At 44.7% G+C, this 26,102-nt stretch overlaps 1 protein-coding gene across 1 annotated transcript in view; it reads left to right on the top strand.

Annotated features, from left to right (window-relative positions):
* The window catches only part of LOC124613228 (leishmanolysin-like peptidase), a 555,464-nt gene that overhangs the window by 242,769 nt on the left and 286,593 nt on the right, over nucleotides 1-26,102 (top strand). Inside the window, exon 2 of the mRNA XM_047141903.1 lies at nucleotides 2,740-2,840. Coding sequence (XP_046997859.1) covers nucleotides 2,740-2,840 — 101 coding nt within the window. The remainder of the gene's footprint in view (nucleotides 1-2,739; nucleotides 2,841-26,102) is intronic.

Below are 26,102 nucleotides of genomic sequence, written 5' to 3'. Positions count from 1 at the left end.
TGTAACGCTAAATATAATTTAAGTGTTAGCAAGTGCTTTCTGAGACGATTTTCGTCGAGCGTGGGCTTGCACCGAAGTGAAACATGGGTGATAAACAGTTCAGACAAGAAGACAATAGAAGCTTTAGGAATTTGAAGTTTCCCACACTGAAGAACTGGAAGGAGCGATCTATATTTAACGTGAAAAAGCTCTTTATAGTCACGGTCGCATTAATTAGTATTTATTATTGGCGACCGGTTTCGGTAGTTGAAACAGATATCTTCTGACCTTCAAAAACGAGTTTAACACTCGTGCAATGCCGGCATTATGATGGAGAATATACAGCAGATTATAGATAGGTTTGTGAAAAGCAAGAGTGTGTGCGGAGAAAAACCAGCTTGTGCAGGCTGACATCTTCACGCACGTAGCGCTCTACTGAAGGTTGTTGGCTCTTACAGTGCGTCAGGTCTCAGCGGAATGCTCGCTGTGTGAACAGGCCAATTTCCACAAGCTGCTTTTTCTCTGTATATGATTTTACTTTTGACAAACCTAAAAGCTGCCAGTGGGCATTGATGTATACCAACGGGGCAAGTTCAAAATTTGTGTCTTACAGAGATTCGAACCCGCGTCCCCTGCTTACTAGACTGATGCTCTGACTATTACGCCGTCTACACACAGTGGTCACCACAAGCGATGAGGCTACCCTAGCATACCTCCAGCCAGAACCAAATCCTCAGCTTACACCCCACTCTACTAATTCGGTGCCCCCGTTCATCCGCCTCAACACTCGCGGCATCCGCCTATGCCCGTGAGAGTTCCAGCTTGGTGTGCACCTGCGCTGAGGGCATCATTGGCAGTAATCAAATGGTTCAACTGGCTCTGAGCACTATGGGACTCAACTTCTGAGGTGATCGGTCCCCTAGAACTTAGAACTACTTAAACCTAACTAACCTAAGGACATCACACACATCCATGCCCGAGGCAGGATTCGAACCTGCGACCGTAGCAGCAGCGCGGTTCCGGACTGAAGCGCCTAGAACCGCTCGGCCACCCCGGCCGGCGGCCGTCATCGTCGTAACCATATATAATTCGAGGGTTGGAACTTAAATAGTGCCAACTGTTTCTTCACAACCGATTCAAAAGAGTTATATGTTTGCACCTGTTACTGTTCTTCCAAGTATTCACCAGCGCTGTAGAGCCTGTTCTGTTGATGTTGCGAACGGAGCGGTCTAAAGTTATGGTGATTCTCGTGTACGACTCTGATGGTGTTACCCCTACGCCTTACGTTCCTCCACGGCAAACAGTCAATGCACAGTATTACTGTTCGTTTTTGGAGCATCGCCTGCGACCAGCTTTGCGAAAGAAGCGGCTACACTTTCTGCGCAACCCACCCATCATTTTGCACGACAGCGCGCGGGCGCATACAGCGCAAGCTGTGGCTGCTCTTTTCGGTCGACGGGACTGGGAAGTACTGTACCATCCACCATACTCCCCGGACGTAAGTCCTTGTGACTTTAATTTGATTCCGAAGATGAAGGAACCACTTCCTGGCATCCGCTTCAGAATTGTTCCAGAGATTCGACAGACAGTAGACCGCTCCGTTCGTACCATCAACAGAACAGGCTCTGCTAACGGTATACTATGCCTTCCACATCGCTGGCAACGGGTTCTACACAACGCTGGTGACTACTTTGAAGGTCAGTAACAGGTGCAAACATATAACTCGTTTTTATCGTTTGTCAATAAATAGTAGCCATTATTTAAGTTCCAACCCTCGTATAATGTACTGTGTATTCTTCACCATGATGGCGACATGGCACGAGTGAAAAACTCACAGTGGAACATACTTTCTAACCAAAATTTTCTGAAGGTCAGGAGGCAGTTTCAGCTATCGAAATGGGTCTTCAATGATAAAAATTAATGCGACCTTGGAAATAAGAAGTTTTTTCAGGCTTTAGAAGTGTGGCGCTATAGGAGCTTGCCATAGATTAGGTGGATAGATCGGCTACTAATGAGGTGGTACCAGATCTAAATGGCGATAAAGGAAATTGATTAAAATGAGGCTTCGGTCGATAGGACTCATCTTGAAGCATCAAGTAACCGTCAGTTTGGTGCTGCAAGGAAGTGTGTGCCGGAGGGGGATGGGGGGGGGGGTAAAAATTGTGTAGTGCGTGACCAAAGCGTGAATACAATAAACAGGTTCGAATGGGTTGCGAATGCAATAGTTATGTGAAGATGAAGAAGCTCGGACGGTATACTCCTGCGTGCAGAGCTGAATGATATCATTGTTTTAACCTAAGACCACAACAACAACAATCTAAAGAAGAACAGCGCCAACACCATCATCTTGTAGAAAAGATTCCGAGATCTCATACTTTTCCTCCATCCTCTCAAATAATTTGAAGGGTTTTTCTTTTCCCGAGCCACTTTGTGTGAATATTGGTCTGATATCCTCAACAATTCTTGTCAGAAGCGAGCTAGAACATCCTTCAGTATTAGCCCCCCCCCCCCGTCAGAAACCTATACAACAGCGCAAGGTAAACGAATAATTTAACGGAAAAAGTAACTATAGCTCACATAGGCGCCGGAAGCGGTAGTTGTACATAAGTAGTATGTTACAGTGGGGCTATCAGTAGGTTGGTTGGTTCTGTAACAGCGTGGTAACGGTGGAGAGGGCGGAAGTAGGCGGGCAGCCCGCTGTCGATCGCACGTGGTGGGCACGTGGGCCGGCTGTTGACGGCGTTCCTCTTTCTTTTGCAGATCCTGAATCCGATTCACCTGGAGCCGTCGCACGTGTTGCGCAAGCGCAGCATCGACCAGCCGCTGCGCATCGTCCTCCACTACGACGACAGCGTCTTCAGGTGAGTGCAGGGTGTCGCTCTGAGAATGGGGCTGCGGTTAACCAGTAGACACCAATAGACTTCATAGGGCGAGGCTTGCGCCACAGAAGACTTGTAGTTGTGTATCTACACTTCTCTCTCTCTCTCTCTCTCTCTCTCTCTCTCTCTCTCTCTCTCTCTCACACACACACACACACACACACACACACACACACACTGCAAAATTGTGGAATAGCGTTAACAGAGAATGGACTTGCCTACGCTGTATTTGCTTGAGACAGCGTACGTGATGGGAGAAAGTGCGGCCAATCTTTGAACATAGTCGACAGCGAGTCAATAACTTCTATCAGAGAACGAACGTAACTTAGAAAGTGGAAATAAAAGATCACATCGAAATGCGTCCTGAAGCTGTGGTGAGTTTCAACAAAAACAATGTCTTTGGTAGTAGTAGACGAGCAGCTCAACACTGATGAGTTCTTAAGCACAGTGGGAAAATGTCGTGTGTGTTGTGTGGCAAAAATTTCATAGTGATACTGCAAGTGTGTGAACTCATTAAGCTAAGTCTGTGGTCACCGCATTCTAACTTGGAACAACTGGACTCCAGACAGCCCTGCAACCCTCCCTTCTCAAGCTGAAAACATTTCTGGGCCTCACTTTCCAAGGGGATATGCAGAGACTCCGCCTTCCTGCTGGACACAGGAACACACTTCCAGTGTATCTTTATTCCAGTGCCACTGGAATGATCAATTTTGAAGAAACTTAGCACTACGGTAGGACACAGTTGAGGTCCGCAAATCAGTCGCACACTAATACTCCCACAAATAAATACACCACGTCAACAATTAGTCATCTCCAGGAGAAGAACACTGACACCACCTCTGCAGTGTCAATTCAGCGAGAGATAGAGTGAGTCCAAAACCTTCTTTAGGTATGTCATATCTAGCTGAAGCTACTTAATGATGGTTAGAACTCGTGGAGCTGCTAAGTAGCAGGTATGTTTACTATTAAGTTGCACCTGCAGTTCGAGTCCCTGACACTGTCAGAGGGGTTTAAATCGGGCGATTTAGGGAGCCAGTAGAGGTGCAATAGTAGCGTACCTCACTGTTCAATCCTTGTGGCTGTTGCGAACTGGGAAGACGGAAGAGTGCACAGCATATTAAAGGCGTGCTGGGTAATTCATAAATACCTCTGGGCTTTCAGTAGATGACAGTGTGAAAACTAAAAAGCATAAAAAATATATCGGTGGATTGAGCATCTTCCAGAGTTATGAACCCACATTACAGGTGCTCAGTATGGGCGCTGTTAATAATGCAGCAAACGTCAGTACTTGCGTGCGATTCACGGAAGTCGCTGCTGCTGCTGGTGCTGCCGCCGCCCCGGAAGGCGCAACGGCAGCAGCCCGCTTCACAAATCTGTTTGTTGGGTTGCCTACTTGCAGGCAGGACCATACGGAGCGAGTCTACATCTACACTCATACTCCGCAAGCCACCGCAGGTGCGTGACGGAGAGTACCCTTTACCACAACTATTCGTTTCCTTTCGTGTTCCGCTCGCAGATAGAGCGAGGGAAAAACGACTATCTATGTGGCTCCGCATGAGCCCCAATTTCTCGTCTCCGTACACGCAATTTATGTCGGCGGCAGTAGGGTGTTCTGCAGTCAGGTTCAAACGCCGGTTCTGTAAATTTCGTCAATAGTGTTCTTCGAAACGAATGTCTTCTTCCCTCCAGGGATTACCACTTGAGCTCCCGAAGCATACGTGTAACACTTGCAGTCATGGCCTCTGCGGCTGTTCCCGGCGGAGGTTCGAGTCCTCCCTTGGCCATGGGCGTGTGTGTTTGTCCTTAGGATAATTTAGGTTATGTAGTGTGTAAGCTTAGGGACTGATGACCTTGGCAGTTAAGTCCCATAAGATTTCACACACATTTGAACATTTTGTAACGCTTGGATGCTGATAGAAACTACCGGCAATAAATGTAGCAGCTCGCCTCCGAATTGCTTCGATGTCTAATTTCAATCCGACCTGGTGCGGAACTCAAACACTTGAGCAATACTCAAGAATGGGTCGCACTAGCATCCTATATGCGATGTCCTTCACAGGTAAGCCTCACTTTCCTAAAATTCTACCAATAAACCGAAGTCGACCTTTCGCCTTCCCTACCACAATTCTCACATGCGCGTGTTACTATTATTTTTTCCCGCTGTGACGAAGCCAGGCGCAGAGATCGCTATAGGAGAGAGATAAGTTGAGTGACGGTTGACCGTGTTGAAGTGCAGCATAGTGCGATAAAATGTGTCAACAGTAATCGGACTTCGAACAACGAACAATTTAGACCGCAGGTTCTGAGAGGAAGGATGCAAATAAGCATTTGGTTGCACGCCGATGGCGCCTAATTGTCACATCACGAACGTTTGCTTCCCAGCGTAATTAAGGAGCTGAAAGATGTAAGAAGTTTGTACAGACAGTTAACTGATATGGCTTTCTTACGTGAGGAGGAGTGGGAAGTAAGTAGGATTCTTCTGAACTTTCCTCTGCTTCATATAAGAGAAGAACGACATTAATACTCCAATACATTGAGATCAACGACATACATATATGTCTGCATAGTAATAGTTAAATGATAAAAATTAATTAATTGCGATTCGTTGGACAGTCCGCATTAATAGTCCAACAAATCGGACAACTTCATTCACACCCTGCTCACGGGCTCTTCCAAACACAGGAGCTTCTCTCTACCATTCTGTCAGGTTTCCAAGTCGGGTCTCTCAACTGCTTCGGTTCCACACTACCATCTTGGACGTGTACATCACTGTGCTGTCATCACTTCATTCAGCGGTGGAGGAGCACTTTGCCGGCTGGTACCACTACTGCGTCAATTACAGCACTCCGAAACAACTTTAGTAGTCGCTTCTTTCAAGAGGGATGGCTAATGCTCTGTCCGGCGACCTGAGTTTCTTAGAATGGCGACCACTCTCGCATCTTTCCTGACGAGCTTCAACTATCGGTGTCTGTAAGCTTCTTTGCGATAAGGTCTGCAGCTCCGATGAATGTCTCGAATGATTTCGTGATGCCTTCAACTACTATTCTCTTTAATTGAATGTAAACCGAGCGAGGTGGCGCAGTGGTTAGACACTGGACTCACATTCGTGAGGACGACGGTTCAATCCCGCGTCCGGCCATCCTGATTTAGGTTTTCCGTGATTTCCCTAAATCGCTCCAGGCAAATGCCGGGATGGTTCCTTTCAAAGGGCACGGCCGACTTCCTTCCCCGTCCTTCCCTAATCCGATGACCTCGCTGTCTGGTCTCCTTCCCCAAACAACCAACCAACCAACCAACCAATTGCATGTAATTGTCACAGAACATATTAGAATCAGTTTTTCACTATTTTAGCAGCATGTACATACAGTCATTGGACGTACATGGCATAATATATAATTAAATAATCGTACGTAAAATACTTGAAAATGGACTAAGGCCGAAATTGTACACTTATATATCAAATAAAGAGAATGGCACCTGAAGGTATCAAGAAATCATTCAAAAAATTATCGGTATCTGTTTTTAGAGTCCTTACAGTTTTAATGCTCAGTTGCAGAATTGGTACAAGGACGACAAACTAATTGTAGCTGTTGATAAAACCACATACGTACTCCTGAAGGGAATACTCTCTCTGGCCAGAAATCCTTCACTGAAGCTTGACGAAGTCCCTGTAAAACGCAGCGCTGTTTGTAGATATTTAGGCATTCTTCCGCACGAGAAAAGTTTCTAGAACACGTAGAATCTGTTTCTCAGAAAGCGGCTATACTTATGCATGAGATTGCCCGTGCTGGCACAGCCGACTATAAATTACCGTTGCATGTGGTGCGGTCATTTCACGAAGCTGCCTTCAACGTCACAGTGCGCTTCGCAGCCAGCGTGTGGGCGCATCGCTTTCGACCAGGCAGCCACAAAACAATACTGCGACGAATTCAGCGGAACGCACGTCACAGGCTCACCGGTGCCTTTCGCACTAAACCTGTAGAGGGTTTACTGGCAATCCTCAGGATACATCCGATGGGTATCGTGGTACGTTACAGGGCAGCGCCGTATTGGTTGTGTCTGAGCAATATGATCACAGGAACGGGATTGATAGACGACATTTACGAGCTTGGAAGTTGGATGAATGGCGGTCTGACTGGGACACTGGGAGCATTGCGGGGCGTGTTCACTGCATGTTCCCAGGCACGAGGTATGGTGCACCTACTAACAAGTAATGTCCTTATCCCAAACATCTGCATCGACTGAGATTTAGTAACACACTAATCTGTGAATGTCGACAGGAAGGTTTCGCTGCTCACGGCGTCTTCAGTTAGAAAGACATTGCAGCTTATTAGACTTGCGATCGACAAACAGTTGTAAGTGACCGAAACATGTGGATTACAATTAATATGACTGCACAGCGAACGTATAAAAAGCAACTGCCAAATATTGCCTTTAGTATCAAGTAATCGTTCTGAGTATCGAGACGTCGTCACCACACCACAGGAAGAGATTCTTCCGTTAGAGATAATGATAGCCACATACAGGGTGACAATCATTTAAATATACAAAAATAAACGTAAATTTGTTACAAACTACGGCGTCATTCGGTTTTAGGTTACGACATGTTCGATATGTCTGCCATCATTGGCGACATGTGGCGCAGACGAATAGCGATATTCTGCATGACCCGCTGAAGTTTTCGAACATTAATGCTGTCGATGACATGCTGAATTGCTGTTTTCAGCTCAGCAATGGTTTTGGGGTTACTTCTGTACACCATGTCTTTCATAAAGCCCTACAAAAAGGAGTCGCATGTGTTCAGATTCGGAGTATATGGCGGCCATTCGAGGCCCATGCCAGTGGGTACCCCAGAGCCAGAATGCGGTCCCCAAAGTGCTCCTCCAGGACATCAAACACTCTCCTGCTTTGATGAGGTCGAGCTCCGTCTTGCAAGAACTACATCGTGTCGAAATCAGGGTCACTTTGGTTAATGGGGATGTAATCATCTTCCAAACCCTTCACGTACCGTTCGGTAGTCACCGTGCCATCAAGGGATATCACAGCGATTATTCTGTGACTGGACAGTGCACACCACACAGTCACCCGTTGAGGGTGAAGGGACTTCTCGATCGCGAAATTCGGATTCTCGATCTCCCAAGTGCGCCAATTTTGCTTATTGACGGACCCATCCAAATGAAAGTGGGCTTCGTCGCTAAACCAAACACTACAGCGCATACTAATTCCCATCATGTCCTGCGGCCAACCGTCTAGTTTGAACGTCCTAACGCAAACCGTTCAGAAGTTATGAAAATTTTATTTCGTCTAGTTCAATAATTGTCGCCCTGTATAATAAAAATCGAGTGTTAACAGTGGTATGTGGAATAAAAAAATTGATTGAATATGGCTCTGAGGACGAACTGTCACTGTGACCACATGTATTCGTATGCAGTACCACTGAAAGGAGTGAATATTGCAGAGATTTCGCTATCCCTAGTTATCAAATGCAGATGACGCATGGTAAATAAACTGGAGTCCTAGTCCCGAAACACAGCCGACCATGATTTTAGGGAAGTTTCCATTGATTATGACGCTAATGCTGGAGAAGGGAACGAGATATGAAAAGTGCCCAAAGATGTTCCCACTGGTCGTGTAAGCCTGCTTTGAGAGATCTTTATACTTGCTTTTATTGCAAAACACACGCTGGATCTGCTATCCAGTGAGTGCTGCAGTACGCGAACGCTCTTCCCAAGTGTTGAATAGACTCGGGAGGTGTGGTGATCAGAGACACCTGAAGATAGGCGCATGGTTCAGGTTCGCATCGTTGTTGTCACCCTGATGCAACCGGCAATGAGCCCGGTGGGGAGAGAGAAAAGTTCTGTTTCCTAACTACATGTCAGGAAGTTCGGCCGTCCTTTCTTACCCGTCATGAAACGGTAGTTCCTGACCTCTTCGACTAACGTTTGTGTATTACGAACATTCCAATTAAAAGTCCCGACGTTTCACAGCTAGAGTAAGTTGCGCCTCTTCCTTCCCCGAAACCCCTGCCACTTAATGTTGGGGAACCCGCCAAGCATAAGAGTTATCTCCTGCGATTGCAGCTCACTAATACTGCGGGTGTTCTTTTATTGTGAGGAAGGAACTGTACAAGCAGATGAAAGATGGGGATGGGTGTCCCGGTGAGTGGTATCTGTGACAGCTGTAACCACAGCGTTACTGTCTGTACCAAAGCCGTCCACAACCCGGACATCGATTTGAACACCGATGTAGGAGAGCGAGCTGGTATTGCCCTACTTGTTCTATCCTAAATACTATTTCTTTTTCTTTTGTTTTCGTCTTTTCATTCCTAGTGGATAAACCATGAATGCTTGAAATAGCTAAATTCTTATCCGTGCTGTATTTCACTAAACTTAGTTATTCAGTGTATAGTTTTTAGGTCACCGGTGGTAACGGCGTAAACCGTGTGGCAAAACCTTTTATTTTAAGAAGTAATCAAGAATTAACGTACACCACAAGCCGCTCAAAACTGGACTCCACCAATTTTTTTTTAGGATTTACTCATCTTGTTTAAAAGCCGTCATTCCCGTTTTCTGAAGAACGTCGTATCTTTTTTGAAAATCATGCGAGTCAAAAGTTATTCCTATTCAAATACTTCGTATGCCAGAATGTTCGAATCGTAAAATGTAATCCTGTCAAAATTCCACTTTTTTGTAGGCCCAATTTTTCTACTTTCGAAAGTGTATAAATTTCGTAGAATAACATGATTACTTGTGAAGTATTCCCATTACAAAATCAGGATTTTCGGAAAATTCTTGCCCAGCTTTGGAAATCTCAGTGCGCATTAAAACTTTTTTTCAGGAACCAATACCTACCATTTTTTCATTTTTACGTTATACAGCTTACAGTTAAACCAAATTACTTCTTTGTCTAGTGCGTAACTGTACTACCTATTTTTCCTGTCTTGCGATTACTGAAAATCTAGTCATTGCGTATTTTGCCTTTTTATAATGTGTCTACTGCGCACGTCTTCATATAGAAGTCGCTCGTCGTTCAGTACGCGAACGTGTATGCCACTCAATCGCCTGACATTCGAGGAGCGAAGTTACTGCGTTAATCTGCCCAGAGTTCCTTAAAAAATTTCCGTTCCAGTCAGAATATGAGTTCGCTATGTTTATTTACAATGAATATTGCAGACAAAAGTACGTATGTTACTCAACCACTTGGTTATTTGTAAATAGCCACTTGTCAAATGTTGTTAGGCCACTTAGAGCCCATGTGAGTTTTGACCTGTGAGATTATATCTGTCGAAGTTACTACTTAGAAGCTGGCCATGAAGGAAATGAAAATTAAACTCGACAGTGTTGTGGCGAACTATTTAAAGACTGTTTAAAGCACCTAATAACCACTAGTAGGGTAGAGGAAGACGAGTAAGAGCTAAGAGACTTAGGAGGTGTCATAACAGGTCGGTAAGGTTTTAACTACAGTACTTTACCAGTCAGTGGTTCTATTGGAGGCGGTGTGCTGTTTCCTTCACTAACCAGCCAGGGGCGTCAGTTTAAACTGGACGCTGAACCACGGTAGCGCTTGCGTTTTTCGATATACAAATAATTGTGAAACGTCCCCTTAGAACAATTATACAAGACTGTGCTTAAACTGACACACAATATTTTTTAGCGCAACGCAATCTGACTTTCAAAAATCCCTACAAAGGAATGGCCCTGACTAACATTAACCTATACCTTTCACAAATCACGTACCTCACAAAAATCTTCGTTACTCGAACTACTGCAATACAGTGAGCGCCACTACTGCCAGCTAAATAAAAGATTCAAACTACTGAAGTCACTAACTACTGATAGGCGTAGTTAGCAAATGAAAGATTTTGATAGAGAACAAACAATGTATTTACCTTAATATTCATAATTGACATCCAGTCTTACAAATTTCAAAACTCCGCCATTTCTCTCCCCACATCCACCACTGCTGGCGGCTCACCTCCAACTGCGCAACGCTACGCGCTGTTAACATCCAGCTGCCGCTGCCCAACACTACAATGGCGAGTATTCCAACAATGCCAACCAGCCACAGACTGCACACAGCACAGCCAGTGATTTTCATACAGAGCGCTACGTGGCGTTACCAATAAGAAAACCTAAACAGCCTACTTACAATTGCTAGAGGTGTAGGAAAACCTACAGGCGACTGAGTACTGGACCTTTGTAGTTGCTCGTGTAACCACCACGCCACAAATTAGAGTTCATGAGTTATCGTATTATACTACTCACTTTTTACAATATAAAGTTATCGGACGTATGTGTTTGGTGCTAGTGCAGATGGGGAAATATTATCGGGTAAAAGTAATTGCAGTACATTTGAAAATAAAATCTAAAAATTAATAAAGGTTTTCTTTGTTCTAAAAACTAAAGTAAAACCATGATTTACTGGTTAGGTACGCTATTGTAACAGTTTAAAATCAAGGGAAAGAAACCGTAGTTTCACTTTGTTTTCATCGATCAGAGCTTTCTTGACATAGCGATTTCCATTATGAATAAAATGGCTTCAGTTTATTCCACCTTTGTTGGGTATGAAGACTAAGACAGATTTGGAATTTTATTCGAAAGCTGTGTGAAGTCAATTTTTGTATATCAGCTATAAATGCTTGCAGTTTTCTCAAAGGAAATTTAGTTAAAAACGTAAGTTTAACAAAACAATTGTCTACAAATTGTTGTATTTATTTACAAAAAGCCGTCATACTGAGTATGAGAAGTAGGGCATTTTAAATTTGGCATTTTATCCGTGAAGCAGGAACTGATGCTTCCTTTCTGGAGTTGTCCTCGCACGGAACAGTGAATGAATGTTAAAGAAGCTGCAGCCGTGTATTTCTGTGTAAAGGTGTGCAAGTATGCTGTAAAATTCACATTTTGTTGTAATCTTTGTGAAATAAGTTTCTTCGTGTAGAATTTTTATGGGACTGGTGGCAGTGGGTGGATGCCGGAGTCGGTTTGTGACCATAAAACTCTAAAAACTCGTATTTTATTTCGGTGTTTTACCACGGGCTGTCCAGCGTCGGGCTTATCATTGCTTCCGTTGTTGGATGTTAGGTGGCATAATTCTTTTACAGCGCTGTACAGATTTCTTGGGTACAGTTAAATGTCGTTTCCCCTGAAAACCGTCCGGAATGCCGATTACACTGCATAATGTAGACGGAATCCAAACGACGTCCTAAGGATCATCCGCCATTTTGACTGGCGTTCTTTGGGTAGTTTTCCCCAGTTTTGTTGGAAAATGCCCGGCTAAATCCACGTCTTCACCCTGTAGAGATACTGTTAGCCTATAAACAGGCATAGAACACTTGTTCCATTTGGATCACTAACATTTCTGACGTAAGGAAGTGCATCCGATCAAGAATAAACAAAGTCCGTCCCTCCAGAGAACAGAGGTCTTTGTATCTGTCTAGGACTTGTACTCTGGACACGAGTTATTTCTACGTCACCCTTCTCTGTTACAGCCTAGACTATTTACTAGGTGATAACTGCACAGGAACTCTGAAGATAAATGATGGACTTCGTTATGTATTATATTTATGTCAGAATGAAAAGTTACTTGGTAGTAGACAAACCCTTTTCCAACATATACATGCTGAGAGCCTTTGTGTGTGGAAAATTCAGGTCTGTAGGCGATCATTCTCGTTTCTGATACTTTTTAGACATGCGATGAACTCTACTGCTGTCTAAATCACAATGCTTTCCGACGGCTAACGTTACTACGAGCGGTAGTCACAATGTTATAATTATAACCCAGAAAAAAATCCAGCTGGGGACCATGAAACTTGGTCACGGTGTCGGTCCTTCTCTGCATGTTCACCCCTCAATGCGACGACTTGGGAGAAACCTTATTTGTAGACGTCTGAGTTTCGACTGTTCAGAAAATGTTCGACCTCAAAAATCAGTTTGGCGTTATCCTGGAAGTGCCTGTCATGGAAATTGGACACACACCCATGCCCGAGGGAGGACTCGAACCTCCGACGGGGGGAGCCGCCCGGACCGTGACAAGACGACTAAGACCGCGCGGCTACCCCGTGCGGCTGCAATGATTTCTTCATCCGAGGAAAGAGGAAGAAGCAGGTGAGCGCCAAGCGAGGAGGGTTTGGGGGTGGGGGGAGGGGTGTGACACAATTCCATAGCCCCAACAAAGAGCATGTGTGGCAGTGAGCTGAGGACAATAAGCTGAGGTGAGGTGTCGGCGTGCAGCAAAAACACCACCTCGAACAACTTCCCGCGACGCTTCTATATATATATATATATAAACGGAGACCCTCCCCACTCGCATTAGCATGTTGCTTCTGCGAAAGGGTTAGTATGCTAAAGGAGTTACATGATGTGTGCCTGTGACGATGTCCGTACCGTGGGTGCGATAACCCACTAATATGGTCCCACCGAGGAGATAGTAATACAAAAAGCGGTTGAAGGGTAGCAAATTTAAGTGCAGAAAGCAGCAGTCAGGGCGGGTGGTAGGGCTGCCGGCATATTTCTTCCAAGAGCGACAGCTCTTGCGTGAGTGTTGGCAAATGTTAGTGCAGAGGTGTTGCCATTGTAGTTGGTCTCCTGGTCCTGTTGTAGCGCCAGTGCACCTATAACATGCCAAAGTCGTCATCAGAGAGGTCACTTTGATTTTAAATCAGCCGCTCGTGGTGTAGGAGTCTGAGGAGTGGCGGGGGGGGGGGGGGGGGGGAGGCTGTTTGTGTTTCGCGTGTTCGGCTTCCTTGTTTGTACCGGTTAGTTGCCCGTATCGCCGCAGCTGGTGATGCCAGTCAGGTTTGCTGTAAAAGTTTACCGATAAGTGGTCCATTTTCCCTAAGGACAGCCTACGGTAACCTCGCCAGGTAGTATACTTCTGTTACCGTTTGCCCCCTTGCGAACGTTAATCTGATAGCACCTCATCCTGGCAGGTCCAAAAGACACTCTTCGCCTTTTTCGCCGGTAGTGGAGACACACGTTTCCACTGCTTGCTTTGCTCCTTTGGTTGGGGGTTCGTAGTGGTACACCTAGAACTCGTCAGTGGTGGTAAGACGTTTGAAGAAGTCATCTGGATTAGACTGACGCGGCTGCAACATTTTCAGTGCTGTGGCGGTCCATCGGTCTTTTAGAACAGGTGTGAGCAGCCGTGGAACTCAGTGGGCGATAAACTTTCTGAACATCAAGATGGTGAGCAAATTGTTGAAACCTGATCAGTGCTTCATTTGCGCTTTCCCCACTATCGCGTCGATTGCGATGCTGCGGTCTTTGAGCACTGGGGACTTCATCGGTCTTGTGACATGTCTTCACAGACAGATAGTCTGCCGCTTCGTCCATCGTCATTTAAACTTGTTTGACGACACTGGTACCGTTGCACCACCTAATCACTGTATCATGTAATGGTGTATTGTTGCCGTATTCTCACACCAACTCAGCATCGTCCTGTTGCGGCGTTGTCCGCCTTCAAATGCTGAAAACGAAATATCGCACGATACTGCTTTACGTCAATGAGCTGGGCTCCACTAGCGGCCTGCTGAATTACTGTGGCTTGCGAATTTCAGTGTGCACGACGACAGCATACATGTAACTACAAGCAAAAAAGCAAAAATAAATAAATACGTAGCTTGATGAAGGTTTCTCGGGTCTCCAGCCGGGTGGTAGCGTTAATATTTCGCGACGTTTCGGGAAGTGTCATACTACCCATCTTCTGGCGAAGATAATGTTAATTCGCTGTAGTAATGAGCTAATTCAGATAATAACATTAAGATCCAGACATCATCATCATCAGTTATCTGCTATATTAGCAGGTCCTTTGCCTCTCCATTTTCTGCGATCCATTGCTTCCTTCTTAAGGCTGCTGTATGTTGTACCGTCCATCATGTCATCCAGTATCTGGAATCTCTTCCTTCCTCGCTTCCTTTTCCCTTCTACATAACCTTCTAAAACTGTTTTTATCAGTCCGTCATTCTTTCTTAATATATGCCCAATCTAATTTCTTTTTCTTCTCTTTATTACATCTAGTAACTGTCTTTTCTCTCCCACTCTTCTCAGTACCTCTTCATTTTTTACTCTGTCCATCCAACTTATTCTTTCCATCTTCCGCCATGTCCAGATCTCAAAAGCCTCCAGCCTTTCTCTGTCTTTTTTCCTCATAGTCCATGTTTCAGCGCCATATAGAAGAACACTCCATACAAGACATTTTATGAGTCTCTTTCTGAGTTCTCTGTCCAGACCGCTGCAGAAGATTCTCCTTTTCTTATAAAACGCCTCTTTTGCCATTGCTATCCTTGTTTTAATTTCTGTCGTGCACTTCCAGTGGGTGTCTATCCTGCTTCCAAGATACTTAAAATTTTGCACCTGTTCAGGTGTTTCTCCATTCAGCACAATTTTTATTTCCTTATTTCCTCCTATTGCCAATACTTTCGTTTCATTTGTGTTAATTTTCATTTCATATTTTTTTCCGTTAGTTGCAATGGTGTCCACCAAATCCTGTAATTCTTTTTCCCTTTTCCCCAGACATACCCGCATGTAAACGTTAACCTTTTACAAAATTTAGTATTAAAATTTTGTTCTTCTGGCGAAGATGTGTAGTATGACACTTCCCGAAACGTCGCGAGATATCAAAGCTACCATTCGCCTGGAGACCCGAGAAACCTTCATCAATAGTTTACGCCGGGAAAGCCTACAGTCACAAATACGTAGCTTTACTTATGTATTGAGGTGATAATTAAAACTCTGCATTACCCTTCGTATTCGGCGGCAGTGCCAGAGCGCTAAGCATTAAGGCTCTAACAACAGTTCCGCAGGTTACCCTCATAAGAAACGTCGCCGGCTCTGCGTAAATTTGCTTTCGTGTTTTTTCTTTCAACCTGCTGCTTCTAAATGTTTCATAACTGCACTCGACATGTCGCAGTCTTCATAAGAGAACTTCGTACAATGAGGACCAGCATGCGGCAAAAGCTTGCTTTCCGTAGGCCCTCTCGGTTCCAAATTCTGTACCCTCAACTGTACAAAATGTACAGCGTGAAACCAAACTTGTCGGCTTTCCAAATTTTTGAGGCTGTCACATAGTTTTAAAAAGATTCCAGCTGAAAGTTACAAAAGAGCCCGTATAGACTGGACAATAGATAAAAGATTAACGAAATTGTACTCGCTGAGATGAGTACGCCCGTGAATTAACCGGGTTACGACAAGAACGGAACGGAGAACTTTGTCACTAGTCGCGCTCGCTTTAACTGGATTCACGCAGAGACAGGCGTGAATACAACACGGAGAGATTGTGTTTACATTCATAACTGCAGCGATGAATGAAAACCGAGTTTGTTGACATTCACAATTAGTTCCCCTGTGTTTGGACTTCAGCGCCATACATAATTACGAAAGCTCACGCCGTCCGGCGTTCGCATTCTGCCTCAGCGAGAGACTACAAAATACCCAGCTGTGGCACGAAAACTCCTTCCTTTCAAAAACAGTAGAGATGTACTGCTTCGAATCATCTAGAGTTAAAGAAATAAATTATTTTTCTTTCCCTTTCATTTGTTAGAAGTCTGACAAGGACGGAACCGTGATTTTTAAAGCTGTTTCCGATAAACGAATCACTGTTTCTGTAATCTGCAGTATATACTATCCCAAATTAATCTTAAAAATAAATGTGATGGTTTTGCTACAGTTCCCACGTTGTGAAACGAAGGTTTCCCATCTACCACTTGTCACACGTGGAATATATTTGATGGCGTGTCGCATCGGCACTGATCTAATGAGGAATTGATACAGCCCATGCTGCTTGTTAATTTCAGCAGATGAAGCAATAATTGAATTGAGGAAGGTATTTCCATTAAATTTGGAATCAGGAGGAGGTGCTGTCTGCAGATGAGCAACAATACTCTAGTAATGAGCTAATCCAGATCATAACATTAAGACCCACACATAACCGCATGTAAACGTTACCTTTTACAAAATTTAGTATTAAAATTTTGCTCTGTTGGTTCACGTGTGGATAAAGCAATAACAGATTCGTTGCATTTTTAAATCTTCTCATTCAAGCACTATTACAGTGGTTAGAGTTGCTGCTGTTAGTTTCGCCTGGAGTTGCTGGTCTGTTACACTCACGAGATGTCGCAGAAGAAGAACCACAAGTGAACAGTTTTGCTATAACATTCTTGTGTGTCTGAGTATGTAATGAACATACGGCTGAAGATCTTGGTCGACTGTCATGTCTGCCGTAGCATCTACCTAAGCTCGCAATGACTTTGTTCATGTCATTATCGAACATTGCTACTTTTTCGTAGCGCGACTGCTACGGTCGCAGGTTCGAGTCCTGCCTCGGGCGTGGATGTGTGTGATGTTCTTAGGTTAGTTAGGTTTAAGTAGTTCTAAGTTCTAGGGAACTGATGACTTCAGATGTTAAGTCCCATAGTGCGGTTCCAAACTGTAGCGCCTAGAACCGCTCGACACTCCGGCCGGCCAGCCTCACTAATCCTTTCACGTGCTGCATGCCTGCGTATTTAGCATATTTAGCTTCTTAGTGTACAGAGCAATGAATATCGTCTGTCGATCGTTGTAATTTTTTGCTCTTTCGTTGTCAGCTACATCTTTAAATTCCTTCCGCGAGGTATTGCAATATCATTTCATAGGAAATTCGCAGTATCCATCACTTATGCGACGGTATGATAGATACTGAGAACTCTCATAGGTCTGGCATTCCCATTCATTTTTAAGGCTTGTAACGATAGATCACTAGACTGCCTCTTTTTGTTCAGACATCCGCTGAACTTGTGAACGTCCTTCACAGAACGGACAAATATCGAAGGGTAAACAGTGCTGACATCAGAATTCTGCTGAGCTGAATAGAACTCTGCCGACCATAAAATGCCAAGCCTCAGTACTAAATGAAATGTTGCGCTGCACCGAGTACTCAGCTGCCGCACTGCGGTGAAGTTGATTGGTACGTTTCACCCGCTGTTACAAATGGCTCCCAGCATTTTCTATGGGATTAACATCGCGCGATTTAACGGACCTTTCGATGTGCGATAGTGTGTCGGAGTGTTTGCCAAATCAGGAACGTTTGCGTGCAGCCGTTCGAACACGACTGTTGGCTTGAAAGACGGAGTGGCCACAGCATTCTCATCGCGGAGACATGTAGAAGAAAGGGCAACACTTGGTCATTGATAATGTTCGAATAAATATGCTAGTTCATATTCACGGTGACCGGAATGTGTGGGCGCAATGTGTAGTATGAACAACACCCCCACAAAACATCACAGAACCGCCTCCAGTGAACTACAACTACCGTTCACTGTGGGTTAATGCCCCATAGGGCTATCGGTGCACCCGACGCCGTACGTAAAGTAAAAAGAGGCGAAATCGCGACTTGTCGAAGCACGCTACTGGTTTCCAGTTAGTCATTGTCCAGTTTGTGTGTTTTTGGCCCATTGAAGAGTTGCAGGTTTGTGTGCCGCTTCGAGCAATGGTTTTCTGCGGGGGTAGCCGATTCTTAAGGCAGTTCGTTTCTAAATGTTGGCGGGACAGTGAGCTGCAGACTACCCACCCGGTCCCGGCGTTCCTCCTGCCGGTTACTCCGGCAGGACGAAGTGGCCCTGACCCGCCTTCGCTCTGGGCACCGTGCCCTAGCGCGTGACATTTTAGTCCGGTGAGAGGGCTTCCAGGTCAGTGATTACCGCGGCGTAGGCGTCACCGACATGTACAAGGGACACTCCCCATGCTATCTCTCTCAGATTTAGTGGTGAGATGGCTCAGTGGATTGCCCGTCAAGAAATGAACGCTGATCAAGCGTGCAGACGGGAAGAAGGTGTACTGAACTGTGAAAAAAGAAGCAAAATAGAGACAGTGAACAGTCCAAGCTCAAGACTTGCAACATCGAGCGAAACTGAATAGCCACGGCGTCGTGGTTATGTGGTCACGGTGCTGGACTGCGAAGGGCGAGATCCGTGTTCAAATCTTCCTCGTGCCACACATTTTTTTCCACAAAGTTATGAACTGTCCGTCCGGTCATTGACGTGTTTGTACGCTGTATTCAAATGTGTGTGTGCCCGCATCTCGTGGTCGTGCGGTAGCGTTCTTGCTTCCCACGCCCGGGTTCCCGGGTTCGATTCCCGGCGGGGTCAGGGATTTTCTCTGCCTCGTGATGGCTGGGTGTTGTGTGCTGTCCTTAGGTTAGTTAGGTTTAAGTAGTTCTAAGTTCTAGGGGACTTATGACCACAGCAGTTGAGTCCCATAGTGCTCAGAGCCATTTGAACCATTTTTTCAAATGTGTGTGTGTGTGTGTGTGTGTGTGTGTGTGTGTGTGTGTGTGTGATGGTGTAGTGTAACTCCCGTTTGCAACAGCGAGGTGGAAGGAAGGGACCTCTATACGTACGAACCTCCAATTAGTTCTACAGAAGTACCACAGTTATGACTCCTGCGTTCCATATTGGAAGTCTTGACTCTTGAATTCCTTTGTAGTAACGTAGTTCACACCCATTTATTTGTTGTTTTCATTTCTATGAGAAGTCGATGCAGCGTCTCGCCTGCTTATTCATCACATTTACTTGCGACATGACTCACATTCTACAAGGGTGAGTCAAATGAAAACCTTAAATTTGTAATAAGAAATCGAAATTTCGCGCCGTTATCCTGTAAGTTGGTAAGCGTGCTACAAACAGCGTGCAGAATGGCCTGTAGGTGGCAGCATAGTGCAGATGCACACATACCGTCGCAGTATCAGTATGAAGATGGCCGCCCCACTTGCGACTTGTACCAGGGAAGAACAGCGTTCTGTTATTCGGTTTTTGCGTAGTGAAGATGTGAAATCTTTTGAAATTCATCGACGAATGAAGGTTCAATACGGTGATACATGTTTGTCACAGCAGCAACTCTACGAATGGAGCAGGAAGTTCGCAAATGGTGTGACTTCAGTGGAAGATGCTCCTCGTCCAGGTCAGGCACAACGAGTTGTGACTCCACAGAACATTGCAGCAGTTGAAGCCATAGTGAAGGAAAGTCGCCGAGTGACACTGAACGACACTGCGGCATGTTTACAGATTAGTCATGGGTCAGCACACCACATTGTGCATGATGTGCTCCAGTTTCACAGTGTCTGCAAGATGGGTGCCACGGCAACTCACTTCTGAAATGAGCGCGCGACGTGTTCATGCTTGTGAAGAACTTCTTCGGCGCTTTGAACGAGAAGGCGATGGCTTCCTTGCAAGAATCGTTACTGGGGACGAAACCTGGGTCACTTCCACGAACCGGAAACGAAGAGAGCGAGCAAGGAATGGTGCCATTCCTCATCACCAAAACCAACGATGTTTCGAACAGAACCATCAGCAGGGAAGGTTATGCTGACTCCCTTTCGGGACGAAAAAAGCGTCATTTTGGAGCAATACATGCCTAGAGGGACCACTGTCACCAGTGCATCATACATAGATCTCCTAAAAGTCATCTGCGGCGTGCAATCAAATCAAAGCGACGTGGATTGCTGTCAGAAGGTGTTCTTTTGCAACATGACAATGCAAGGGCCCACACTGCCCGTACAACAGTTGCAACAATCACAGACCTGCATTTTGAGTGTCTTCCTCATCCACCATACTCAACAGACCTTGCCCCAAGTGATTTCCATATGTCTGGACCACTCAAAGACGCAATGGGAGGAAAGAAGTTCCATTCTGATGAAGAGGTATGCCACGCGGTGCATGAGTGGTTGCGCGGACTACCAAAAGAATTTTCTAACAAATTGTAAATAGCCTTTCGCTCCCTGCATTTTACCCCTGCCACCTTTAGAATTTGAAAGAGAGTATTCCAGTCAACATTGTCAAATGCTTTCTCTAAGTCTACAAATGCTAGAAACGTAGGTTTGCCTTTTCTTAATCTTTCTTCTAAGATAAGTCGTAGGGTCAGTATTGCCTCACGTGTTCCAATATTTCTACGGAATCCAAACTGTTCTTCCCCAAGGTTGGCTTCTACTACTTTTTCATTCGTCTGTAAAGAATTCGCGTTAGTATTTTGCAGCTGTGGCTTATTAAACTGATAGTTCGGTAATTTTCACATCTGTCAACACCTGCTTTCGTTGGGATTGGAATTATTATATTCTTCTTGAAGTCTGAGGGTATTTCGCCTGTCTCATACATCTTGCTCACCAGATGGTAGAGTTTCGTCAGGACTGGCTCTCCCGAGGCCGTCAGTAGTTCTAATGGAATGTTGTCTACTCCCGGGACCTTGTTTCGACTCAGGTCTTTCAGTGCTCTGTCAAACTCTTCACGCAGTATTGTATCTCCCATTTCGTCTTCATCTACATTCTCTTCCATTTCCAGAATATTGTGCTCAAGTACGTCGCCCTTGTATAGACCCTCTATATACTCCTTCCACCTTTCTGCTTTCCCTTCTTTGCTTAGAACTGGGTTTCCATCTGAGCTCTTGATATTCATACAAGTGGTTCTCTTTTCTCCAGAGGTCTCTTTAATTTTCCTGTAGGCAGTATCTATCTTACCCCTAGTGAGATAACCCTCTACATCCTTACATTTGTCCTCTAGCCATCCCTGCGTAGCCATTTTGCACTTCCTGTCGATCTCATTTTTGAGTCGTTTGTATTCCTTTTTGCCTGCTTCATTTACTGCATTTTTATATTTTCTCCTTTCATCAATTAAATTCAATATTTCTTCTGTTACCCAAGGATTTCTACAAGCCCTCGTCTTTTTACATACTTGATCCTCTGCTCCCTTCACTACTTCATCCCTCAGAGCTACGCATTCTTCTTCTACTGTATTTCTTTCCCCCATTTGTGACAATTGTTCCCTTATGCTCTCCCTGAAACTTTGTACAACCTCTGGTTTAATCAGTTTGTCCAGATCCCATCTCCTTAAATTCCCACCTTTTTACAGTTTCTTCGGTTTTAATCTACAGCTCATAACCAATAGATTGCGGTCAGAGTCCACATCTGCCCCTGGAAATGTCTTACAATTTAATACCTGGTTCCTAAATCTCTGTTTTACCATTATATAATCTATCTGATACCTCCTAGTATTTCCAGGATTCTTCCATGTGTACAACCATCTTTTATGATTCTTGAACCAAGTGTTAGCTATGATTAAGTGCAAAATTCTACCAGACGGCTTCCTCTTTCATTTCTTTCCCCCAATCCATATTCACCTACTATGTTTCCTCTCTCCCTTTTCCTACTCTCGAATTCCAGTCACCCATGACTATTAAATTTTCATCTCCCTTCTCTACCTGAATAAATTCTTGTACCTCATCATACATTTCATCAATTTCTTCGTCATCTGCAGAGCTAGTTGGCATATAAACTTGTACTACTGTAGTAGGTGTGGGCTTCGTATCTATCTTGGCCACAATAATGCGTTCACTATGCTGTTTGTAGTAGCTTACCCGCACTCCTATCTTTTTATTCATTATTAAACCTACTCCGGCATTACCCCTATTTGGTTTTGTATTTATAACGCTGTATTCACCTGACCAAAAGTCTTGGTCCTCCTGCCACCGAACTTCACTAATTCCCACTATATCTAACTTTAACCTATCCATTTCCCTTTTTAAATTTTCTAACCTACCTGCCCGATTAAGGGATCTGACATTCCACGCTCCAATCCGTAGAACGGCAGTTTTCTTTCTCCTGATAACGACATCCTCTTGAGTAGTCCCCGCCCGGAGATGCGAATGGGGGACTATTTTACCTCCGGAATATTTTACCCAAGAGGACGCCATCATCATTTAATCATACAGTAAAGCTGCATGCCCTCGGAAAAATTATGGCCGTAGTTTCCCCTAGCTTTCAGCCGTTCGCAGTACCAGCACAGCAAGGCCGTTTTGGTTAATGTTACCAGGCCAGATCAGTCAATCATCCAGACTGTTGCCCTTGCAACTACTGAAAAGGCTGCTGCCCCTCTTCAGGAACCACACGTTTGTCTGGCCTCTCAACAGATACCCCTCCGTTGTGGTTGCACCTACGGTACGGCCATCTGTATCGCTGAGGCACGCAAGCCTCCCCACCAACGGCAAGGTCCATGGTTCATGGGGGGTAAGTACCTTACTTTGGCTAATAAAAAATAGGGACAAAGATTTTCTGATTTACCCTCGTAGATCTGGCAACCTGATTTTCGTTTGTTTTTGTGCGTGTGTTTTATGACGTTTTTTATGTTTTTATTTGCAGTTAACATTTTAACAATTTTATATCCTTTATCCACACGCATCTCATAAAATTTTATTACGGGTGTTAAGACCTTGCTGCTGTGCGTCTGTACCACTACCACCACCACCACCACCACCACCACCACCACCACCACCAAATTCATCATTTACCATCGAAAAATTTGCTCCCAACGTGTCTGAGACGGTCCAGAATTCGTCGACAGCAGCGATTTCTCTCGGGTTTTAAAGCGGTTGTGATCGACAGGGTGTGACAGTCCTGTTCGGCCCCTGTAGGTTCGGATCTATTTAGCAACCCTGTTCTTACGCCGTGTTACATGGCTGAGAGTGGTACACTGTGCCTTGAAGACGCACTGGACTGTCCGCGTTGACACACCGACAAATCGGGCAACTTCGTCCACAGTGCGGTCTTGCGCACGTCCAGACACGACAGCTCCTTCTGCGACTCTCTGACGTCTCCATGTAGACCCAGGTTAAAGTCGCAGTTTCCGTGCAACCGACTGGAACACGAGCACAACTTCCCTCCCATGACTTCGGACAGCGTTGGAGGGTCCAAGACCACCTAGAACCATTTCTACATCACCTATAGTGCTCCAAATCGACTGGTGTTCTGTTTGAATGGCGTGACTAATACTGTCTCCAGTGAAATTACTTCTGTCCTCGGCAATACACGAACGAGCTGAAGTTTTTTCCCAGCGCATCTCGGCGTGACGTTCGTGCTGTTCCTTCGCCTCATTTTCGCTGAGAAATACAGCGCATTCTTCACGGGGTGAGAGGCGCTCCCGAGGGATGGGAGTGACGTCCAGTCCGTCTTCTCGCTGAAATCAGGGCCTTCTAGTTTTGGATCGTGACGCAGTGCCGTTACAACCTCCTCCTCGGTGATCTTAAACAGTTTGTGATTTGCGTGACTCGTAAACTACGGTAGGTTTCTCCAAAACGTGTTCCACGAGAAGTGAGTAAGTTCAAAATGGCTCTGAGCACTATGGGACTTAACTTCTGAGGTCATCAGTCCCCTAGAACTTAGAACTACTTAAACCTAACTAACCTAAGGACATCACACACATCCATGCCCGAGGCAGGATTCGAACCTGCGACCGTAGCGGTCGCGCGGTTCGAGACTGTAGCGCGTAGAACCGCTCGGCCACTCCGGCCGGCAAGTGAGTAAGTGCTCCGCGAAAAACTATTAATAAAATAGCGTTTTTTTTGCATTTTAACAATACCAATCGTTTCTTAAAATTTTATTACGACTTCCGTGTTATTAGTTAGGATTTGAAACCGATGTAATCACTGAATAAAACAAGTTTCTTTCATTTTTTAAAATTTATTAACCTTCTTAATAAACAAGGTATTCCATCAAAGTACCCGGATTTTCAAAGTGTTCCATCAGAGGAGAAGTTTGGCAAACCCTAAACTAGAGGGTTCCGATTGAATTTTCATTGGGATTTTTGCTTGTAAAAAGACTGAAAATTAACTCAAGAAACTGTCAGTAATTACCACGGTAACGGCGTAAGTATCTGTAGGCAAAGTTGCCCTGTAAACATCCTGATAGTGATCTTATTCGTACCTTGTTTCCTCAAAATGTGATGTTGCAAAGTGTTAAGCCTCCTGAAAGTTTGGTGCACGTATGCACACATCGGCCGAAGTGACAATTTTCACGGGGGAACAAACTGACAGATCCTGCGCTGCAATGGCGGTATCGCGATGTTTGAAACGTCCTGCGTGAATCGCTCTGCGAAGCGCTATCTGAACGTCCTCGAAACGTTAACGGTAACCACAGCCCCAGTTCGCCGGTGTGAATAGTTATTTTTTTCTCCTCCAGTCAGCTTGTTTGTTGACATAGCCTGTCACAAGCAATTTAGCGATACCGTGTGAATACCGCGCTACTTCTGAGACCGACAGCATGAATGCGGCCTTCAATATCGCTGCGAGCTGCGCTAGTAGCCCGTCTGAGTGTTTTCCCGTATTCTGTTGTAAATAGTTTTTAATTACGCGCAGTCCCCAATAATCTGAGAAAATTGGCAGTCTGTGATGACCCCGATCTGTAGTCGGTGAGCGTTACTGCCGATAGTTTGATTCCTCACACAATACACTTCGCAACATGTTCGAGTTTGAGTGAACCGCTCGAACTTGCATAGTCATTTATTCGTGCATGGCATGTAAAATAAGTTTTTTTGTAACAGTCCGCATATGTAGACAAGCTGATTGGCGCAGACAGCGCTACAAAACGAATCTGTGAGACTGACTTTGGTAGTCTATCAACAGTCACCTCGCTTAATAGGACAGTAACAGTCTCAACATTAAGTTAACGTCTTTTTATTAATAATCACTAGTATGTTAAAGTTGCCTTTTCTTGCAATAGCCTTAAAACTAATTTTCTTTTTGAGATCAGTCTCACCATTATTTTGCGTCAACAATCCATTAATATTTGCTATGCAGTGTGCTATTTCACGGTCGATATTCAGGGATTATAAAAACAAAATTACGAGTATTTTTGACATATTACTGAGATATGACTTTATTTCGCCATTTCTTAAGTTCCCTTCGACACTGAGGAACACGTGACTTTTTAGTTGAATAAATAGATGTAGGACACGGTACTATTTCTGAGGATATATGAGCAAAGTGTGGATCTCGCTAGTTGGGACCTAAAAGTGGGAAGAATTTAATAACAAAATAGTAACACGGCGTTGGCCCCGAAACTTCGTTTCACGTAATCGCCGTACATTGCCATCCATGTTAATCCTTATTGAAACCCTTCTTCTGTGAGTACGCCTTAAGATCCGTAGGATATAAGGATATATGCGGAGATTAATGAGAGACTAAGTAAGAATCTCATCTTGTTTACAACGAGAATACGCGAGATCAGTCAGAGATGGCGAACTATATTTGAGAGCTGGAACCTTGATACGAGAAAATTCTCCGTCATAATTGTGCAACTTACATGCTTCGATGACGTTATTCAGTAAGATAATTGAAATATTCTGACACCGTTCTTTACACTTAACTACAAAATGTAAGTATTTATGACAATTTTCCAAGATTTCGCGTACTATATGCTCGCCGTCGCTGTTTCTATATTGTACCGCTTTAGCAC

Source organism: Schistocerca americana, chromosome 4 (genome assembly GCF_021461395.2).
Source record: "Schistocerca americana isolate TAMUIC-IGC-003095 chromosome 4, iqSchAmer2.1, whole genome shotgun sequence".
Lineage (NCBI taxonomy): Eukaryota > Metazoa > Arthropoda > Insecta > Orthoptera > Acrididae > Schistocerca > Schistocerca americana.
Note: the sequence above shows the minus strand (reverse complement) of the source record. Positions and strands in the feature narration are given on the sequence as shown.